The sequence below is a fragment of the Tachysurus vachellii genome, chromosome 18 (assembly GCF_030014155.1).
Source record: "Tachysurus vachellii isolate PV-2020 chromosome 18, HZAU_Pvac_v1, whole genome shotgun sequence".
In the NCBI taxonomy this organism is placed as follows: Eukaryota; Metazoa; Chordata; class Actinopteri; order Siluriformes; family Bagridae; genus Tachysurus; species Tachysurus vachellii.
Window position 1 is genome coordinate 5,475,802 of NC_083477.1, and position 8,286 is coordinate 5,484,087.

Consider the following 8,286-nt stretch of genomic DNA (forward strand, 5'->3'; position numbering starts at 1 on the left):
AGAAGTGTCATTGCATTGTAATATGAAGTGAATAAGCGCGTATTGCAGTTCACAGCTTATTGTGTTGACACTAGATGGTGCTCTGTCCTTATTCATCAGCTTTCTTTCTCCTGCAGACGCGAGGACAGGGTGTTACTGGGTTGCCAGGTTTTCACAAATCTCGATTCACTAGGGAAAAAAAACAGAAAGCATTAATGTATTGCACTAATTACTGTAACTTATTCCAAAGCACCGTTGAATTCTCAAATCTGATTGTTTTGATTGTTTAACAGCAGATTTAACGATGTTTTGATGGTTAGTATTATATATTGTCCTTTAATTAAGTAAAAAAAAAAATAAATAAATACTAGAACATGCTTGTATAGACATATATTTACCATCCATACGTGTTCCATTTATCTTACACATATTTCATTATTTACATTCATTTATAGTTATATCGTATTTAGATTTATAGTATTTTGAGTATGTCAACTCATTCTAGGTCTATTTAATATATTTATAGGAATCTTGGTGATAGAGAATCGTTTTAGGACATAATTACAAGCTATTTAGGAAATTTGTACGTGTTTTTAATATTTTGTTATTACATATGCATTATATGTACAATACATTATTACTACTACAGAGCAGTGTATGAAGTTTGTATGGGAAAAAAAAACAAATGAGCAGGATTTCAACGCAGACCTGGCAACCCTATGTGCGGGTGTAAACAGGAAGTGCTGTTGCTGAGTACAGCACGGAAGCTTCATTACCTTTTCGCCTGTATGTATCTTCTGTTATCTTGTGGGGTTTTTATTGAAACAAGCTCAGTAATGATTGTTTGAGAAACGAACAGCGATGGAATATTAATTTTATTGCATGTAGACAGCTGTTCATGTCTTACAGATGTGAGAGTGCTAACAGTTAGCTTAGCATAAATGCTAGCAGTGTGATTTAACTGGACAGAAACCTTTGCTGTAATTTAAACTAACATAAAGAAACAGAAGAGTGTAACATCATCACTTATTAAAAGTATAATGCTACTTGTGCATTAATAATCTTGAAAATAGATTTTGTTCGATGAAGCTTTGTGTTTACGTCTTAAAGTTAACATTTGTAGTTATTAAAACCTTTCCTATAATAATTACAATAATCAATGATGATTAATTATATAATATGCTATAATATTATTTATTATTTTATTATCGAATAAATATGATAGAATATTATTATATAATTAATAGTTGTAGAATAATATTTTATAATATTTATTATAAAATATTATTCTATATTCTATATATTTATTTTATCATATTCTATAGTATAATAATAAATATAATTATATAAATAATAAATTAAATATAATAATAAATATTATATAGTATTTATTATATAATATTATATAATTAATTATATATGTATAATGTTATATAATATAATAATAAATGACATTATATAGTGTTTATTATATAATATTATATAATTAATAATATATATAATTTAATAATTTTGGGCAAAACACTGTCGTAAGATTCTTTTATCATCCATGCTTTGTTTCAGTGTCAATGAGGTGAATGTGTACAGAGTGATCATGGGAAAGAGCTGTAAGGTGGTGGTGTGTGGCCAGGCATCTGTCGGAAAGACGGCCATCCTTGAACAGTTACTGTACGGAAATCATGTTGCCGGTGAGTATTACTTTTAAAATGTTTCTAGAGTTGTAGGGTTTTCCAACAAGTGTTACGGTATGTTTTTGTGGTAGGTTCTGAGGCCATGGAGACGCTGGAGGATATTTACATAGGCTCGGTGGAGACAGACCGAGGCACACGGGAGCAGGTGCGTTTCTACGACACGCGGGGTTTGCGTGATGGTGTCGAGTTCCCACGCCATTACTTTGGGTTTGCTGACGGCTTTGTGCTGGTCTACAGCATCGACAGCAAAGAGTCCTTTAAGCGAATGGAGGCTCTGAAGAAAGACATCGACCGCTGCCGTGACAAGAAAGAGGTCAGAGTCTGACCCGTATAAATTTATAACACCAGAGTCTTAGAATGTAGAGATCTCTGGTTCCTTACTTACGTCAGGTATTTAATGGATAAAAAATGAATGGTCTAATAGTTGTCTCCTTCTCCAGACAGTTTTTATTTATATTATTATTTATTATATCTACCTCAAAGCATGAAATATCACTTTTTTAAAGAAAACCATGATGAGGCAACAATACCATTAACTTACCACTCTCTTATACTTTTGATTTTAGTTCTGTTTGTCCCTAAAATATTTTTTTCTTCAGTCGCTCAAATATGTAAATATATAATTCGGCCATTTTTTTATTTATTTGTTTGTTTATTATATGGATGTCTGTATGGATAAAATGACTATTTAAGTCATTAAATATTTAAGCCATTTAATCTATCTTAAGATTTCTATCCTATCCGTCCTCTTGACCTGTTATCTGTCTTGTCTTTGTGCAGGTGACGATCGTGGTTTTGGGGAATAAGCTGGACATGGCCGAGCAGAGGAGAGTGGAAAGTGAGGCGGCTCAGCAGTGGGCTCGACAGGAGAAAGTCCGGCTCTGGGAGGTTTCGGTGACCGACAGGCGCTCTCTTATTGAGCCCTTTGTCCACCTTGCTAGCAAGATGACCCAACCGCAGAGCAAGTCCACCTTCCCTCTGAGCCGCAACAAGAACAAGAGCAGCGGCTCTCAGGACAGCTAGACGAGCAGGAAGGGAACGAAAAAGTGCACAGAAGGAGCAGATATGCCAGAGAGGAACATGAAGACGTGACTGCTGTTTTCACAAATACCTTTGGTATGAAAGACTGAATCCTAGCTTTGATTAATAAGGGTTTATTTTATGCATATTATTGTTCTTATTTTAATGAAGGACAGGAATGTTAAGGCTTCATTTATCATCCTCCATAAAACACACACATGTGAACCGAAGCAGAAATGATCGGTTGATGTTACTGACTCCACAATCATGTTACAGCTCAGGCTGGGGTTTCTTGACATTCAGTCAGCTTAAATATATACTGTTTATATTTCCTCTGCTTGTGTCCTTATACATGGCATTAAATGTTTTATGAAGGTATGTCTTTATTTTTATACATCTAATCTGACTTGAATGCTGATACCATAGAATGTAGTGACATTTCTCTCTCGGTGCTGAATTTGTGTGTGTTTGTGTGTGTGTGTGTGTGTGTGCGGAGTTCAGAACACATACTTTGGCTAACAAATTAAAACTCTGCAGTGCCGTAGCCCTTCAGGATATACTGTACGCAGTCCCTCTGTAGAGTGTTATTTCCTGTACAAAGCCTACTTCAGAGAATAAAACACACACGTCAGCTTCCTGCAACACAACGTCAGTCATTTTAAAGACTTAGAGCGCGATATGGAAAAGGATGGAGAAGCAAATATAAAATTAAAAATATATAAGTCTGAAAAGTCTGGAACCACTGAGACTAAAACTACACATATTTTATTGCTGTTTATTGTTTACATCCTATTCTCTGTTTACGCAATTTCTGAAGCGTAGTCATGTTTTTTGCAGATTTTGCTCAATATATATTTATCCTATCCTTATTCTTATTTTCTCCTGTATTTTAGTGTCCAATCAGCTGCTTGTTATTGTAATAAAGGAGCTATAACTGTACTGATGATTCCTGTCACAATTCTCATAAATACGTATTGTGACATCATCATATCCTCTCAGCCTCTTGTTTAAATGAAGCTAATTTGATGTGATTATATAGACGAAGGCAGAAGTCGGCTGACCCGCTTTACCCCAGCAGCCAGCAAGAAAGTGAACAAATCTTAGCGAAGGTCACGTCTCCCGTATTCCAGTCGTTTACTGCTTTAACTGAGTCGATTTGGCTCTGAACCCTGTTGTGATCATGTCAGTGTTATTTCGTGGAGAGACGGCAGTAGAATTGCTTTGTTTGCCCTTTATCTCATTTTTTATGGGGCGGGTATTTCATTTCATTCTTGGCTAAGCCTGCAGTGACCTTAAAATGGGGGCTGCTCACACCTGGCAGTATATCTCTGATAAAAATGTCTGTGTGTGTGTGAGAGAGAGAGAGAGAGAGAAAGACAGAGAGACAGAAAGAAAGAGACGGAACAATGAAAGAGAGACAGAAAGCGAGCAACAGACAGAGAAGAAAGAATAAGATACGGAGAGAGAGGGAGAGAGAGGAAGACAGACAAACAAAAAGAAAGAGACAGAACAATGAAAGAGACAAAGAGTGAGAAACAGAGAGAAGAAAGAAAGAGACAGACAGAGAGAGGGAGGGAGAGAGAGAGAAAGACAGAAAGAAAGAGACGGAACAATGAAAGTGAGAAACACAGAGACAGAAAGAGCGAGAGACAGACAGAGAAGAAAGAAAGAGAGACAGACAGAGAGAGAGAGAGAGAGAGAGAAATGTAAATGCTTTGGAAATATAACATTTGGGAAACGATAAAATAAATGAAAACTCCCAGTTTTAACATCAGATAAGATGCTGCCTTCACACACTCAGTGGATGTTTGTTTTCTATTTTCACAGTATTAGTGTTTAAGTGCACAGCTAACATTTACACCATTTGGAAGACACACTTATGCAGAGTGACTTACATTTTCTTTAGCTCATTTTATACAACTGAGCAATTAAAGGTTAAGGGCCTTGCTCAGAGGCCCAGAGGCAGCTCGGTGGACCTGGGATTTGAACTCACAACCTTCCAATTGGTAATCCAACACCGTAACTACTCTCCTACCACCTCCCTAACGTGAGCTAGTCACCTGATCCACTTTACGGCAGCAGGATGTATTAGACTTTTGAACAGATTTAATTTAGTTTCAGTTTTAAAGTCAGACCTTTAAAAAGAATATTGAATATTCATGTAGTTATTATAATAATACCTTATAATAAAGAAAGAATTGAAACGTAAGTAATTAAATAAATTAAAAAGCTATGTTAGCCCAAATAGATAAAAACTAATTACCTACACTGCAAAAAATACAATTAGAGCAAGTAGAGATGCCACAGATTCGAAATAACGGATGTGGAACAGAGATCATAAACCACCTGAAACCTTATTTAATTTAATGCAAATATTTACATATAAAAAAACATGATTGTATGTTTTATCAAGATGAATTGTAAGATGTCCGACTTTGACCTACTATTGCGTCGGTCAGCTTTATATTTTGTTATGTCTTCATCGGTGTAGACACGAAGCCGTCATCAGGAAGGAATTAGTGTTAAGTGTGTAATGAACTCTTGGTTGCTTTAATTCTACTCGACTACAAACTGTTGTAGAAAGGACATTATTTACATTGACATTATTTCCTGTTCAGTGTCATCTACATGAGGATGAGGTTCACTTCTGTGTCTGACTCCTCTCAATATTTCTTCTTCATATCATCTCAGGGAGTTTTTCCTCATCACCGTCACTTCAGGCTTGATCATTCGGGATAAATATTAGAGATAAATAGTAACTTAATCTTAAACTTTATACTTTAAAATGTTTATACGGTTTCTATACTTCTGCAAAGCTGCTTTGAGACACTGTGATTTGTTAAAAGTGCCACACAAATAAATTGAATTGAATTGAATATATTCATACTTTATTATATTTCCCATTCAAGTGAAAAAGTTAAACTGATTAAAAAAAAACAAACAAAAAAAAAAAAACAAAACTGTGTATTTATGTAGTGTTTTCAGTAGAAGAAACTATTTCAGACAAAGTGACCTTGCTGTGACTTTGACCCTGTTAATGATGATAATTCCACCCAAATCCTACAAACATTCAGTCACTAGTTCTTGAGCTATCTAGATGGTCTCAGTATCGCTTTTGTTACCTGATAAATAAATAAATAAATACATACATAAATAAACAAACAAAGAAACAAATAAATAATACTCAGAATAAATTAGATTATTTTCACTTGATAACAGAGAGAAAATAATCTAATTTATTCTGAGTATTATTTATTTGTTTGTTTGTTTGTTTGTTTATTTATTTATTCATAGAAAAAAGAAAAAGCATCTAAAAACGGGTGAAAAATCCTATAGCTGATTTATAACACCAATCCTAGAAGAAATTTTAGATATATTTCTCCATATTGAAGAAATTTTCGCTAGTGTAATGAACCTTAGAGGTGATTTTAACTTTTTTTATTCTATATAAGCGTCCTACTCCACGTTGGTGGTTAATATGAAGCTCATATGAAAGTAGACGCTCAGGGATTTGAAAGTTTTCCAGGTTTAGAGCAAGAGTGTGTGACAAAGGAGAAGGGTTAAGCCTCCAGGTTGCCCTCCAGCTGTTTTGACACTTGTTATTTTGATGCAAGGCAAAAATGACAAATCAGTCGATAACCAACATTCCCATGAACCCCAGAAACAACAGGCACACTGCTGTAAGGAAGATCCAATTGATTTATTCTCTCTCTTTCTCTCTCTCTCTCTCTCTCTTACTCTTTCACTCTCTCATTGTCACTCACTCTCACTCATGCTCTGTACAGAACAAAAAACCCAGCAAAACAAATAAAAGAACAATCTTTCATCCTTTTTTGTGTTACTGGGTCAAAAACACAACAAGCTGTATTTCTATCCACAGATACTGGCCGTGTCCCTTTAAAGAAGATAATCAGTTCATCTTTTTATGTTTTAGAAAAACCCGCTATGATCTGATTTATGAACAGCGCTGGTGGCAGACAGACAGACTGACAGACAGACTGACAGACAGAGACTCAGACACACTACAGATACTCAGCACTCGGTCCTGATGAAATGCTTATACAGAGGAATGTGCGTGGGACGTGAGGGATATGTTAGTTTGTGCTTTTGGACCATGTGCTTGTGATTTGTGAATGTAGCTGCATGCATGAATGTTTGAACAGTTTCTAAACTCATGTGTAGGAGCTTATTGATGAATATGTGTCATTGTGACAAGAGAGGAAGTGTGTGTGTGTGTGTGTGTGTGTGCGTGTGTGTGTGTGTGTGGGAAGAGAAATCACTCAGCATCATAGAAGCTGACTAAAGGAATACTCTAGTGTTTGTCAGCATGTGTACCGAAGACTGCATGCGACACCATGATAAAAATATTCGGAGAAAAGAAGAGCTGTAAATTCTTTGTAAATAACTGTATCAGTATGAATCATCATAACATTTCAGAGACTTTTTCCGGACAATAACAGACAAACTTTCTTTCTTTTATTCTTTCCTTTCTTCTTTCCTTCCTTCTTTCATTCCTTCATTCCTTCCCGCCTTCTTTCTTTCCTTCCTTCTTTCTTTCTTTCTTTCTTTCTTTCTTTCTTTCTTTCTTTCTTTCTTTCTTTCTTTCTTTCTTTCTTTCTTTCTTTCTTCCTTCCTTCCTTCCATCCATCCATCCATCCTTCCATCCATCCATTTTCAGTAACTGCCTGGTCAGGGTTACAGCGATATAAAGTAGGCTACTAATTTCAGAGAAATAGAACAGACTTCATTTGAAAGTAGCTGGAGTATAAATGGAATTAAGCACAATTCAAAAACACTCGTTTATGAAGCTGACATACAGTATGTAGCTGAGGTCGAAGAAGTTTCAGAGGCAGAATCTAAAGTGCTACCGTCTCTACCTGTTTTTTTTTTTACCTCGCTCAGTGTTTCCTAGTGTTTCTGGTGGCATAAATTTGAACCCAGACACGATACAGTAGCAGATACAGATAGTGATGATTTGTTGCACCCCTAGTAGACACCACTGTATAACTATATTGCTTGGAAACAAAACTACATAAGTACCAGCTTTGGAGAGATTTCTTCTTTCATGTCTGTCTTATCCTGAAACCTTTATTGCCATTTTAATTACGTTAAATAAATACATATATATATAATAGCTTAAACATTCAGTGACTGTCCTTAGACATTCATCGCTTAACAGGTTTGTAAATATCGAACGTCTTGTTCGGGGTAATGACATGTACACTACAGACAGAGCAGAGAGCTAGAGATTAGTGTGAGAAACACTAGAGTATTCCTTTACCGCATGAGAACGTATGCTTCCTCCACATCGCTTTTAAATGCACTGCACCAAATGTGCTGCAAAATGCTTTCGTCTGTCTTGTCACCGCTGGCAACTGATGTTTCCATGGCTGCCTTCTGTCCTACAAGACGTACCATTACACAGAATCAATCTCGTCCGGATTGCAGGGGGAGAAAAAATAGCGAGAAAATGTCACAGACCTTTTCAGTGGCATTAAGTCAACACTAACCAAGAGCAAGGAGGACACACTGAGACAGACAGTTAGATGGCCAGTGGCACAGAGAAAGGTAAAAAATCATGGCTAAATTCCCATTT

The 8,286-nt window shown here is 35.9% G+C and overlaps 1 protein-coding gene across 2 annotated transcripts; it reads left to right on the forward strand.

The window, feature by feature from the left end:
- The first annotated feature begins 674 nt into the window (after nt 1-674).
- Nucleotides 675-3,068, forward strand: nkiras2 (NFKB inhibitor interacting Ras-like 2). Of its 2 annotated transcripts, none has more exons than XM_060892848.1 (4): nt 675-765; nt 1,543-1,667; nt 1,742-1,983; nt 2,451-3,068. In XM_060892848.1, exons 2-4 carry the CDS (start codon nt 1,574-1,576, stop codon nt 2,691-2,693), a joined length of 579 nt encoding a protein of 192 aa, XP_060748831.1. In that variant the 5' UTR covers nt 675-765; nt 1,543-1,573; the 3' UTR covers nt 2,694-3,068. The 2 variants fall into 2 exon arrangements, with proteins under 2 accessions (XP_060748831.1, XP_060748832.1); XM_060892849.1 differs by having other exon boundaries at nt 732-765; nt 1,553-1,667.
- Nucleotides 3,069-8,286: the final 5,218 nt, after the last annotated feature.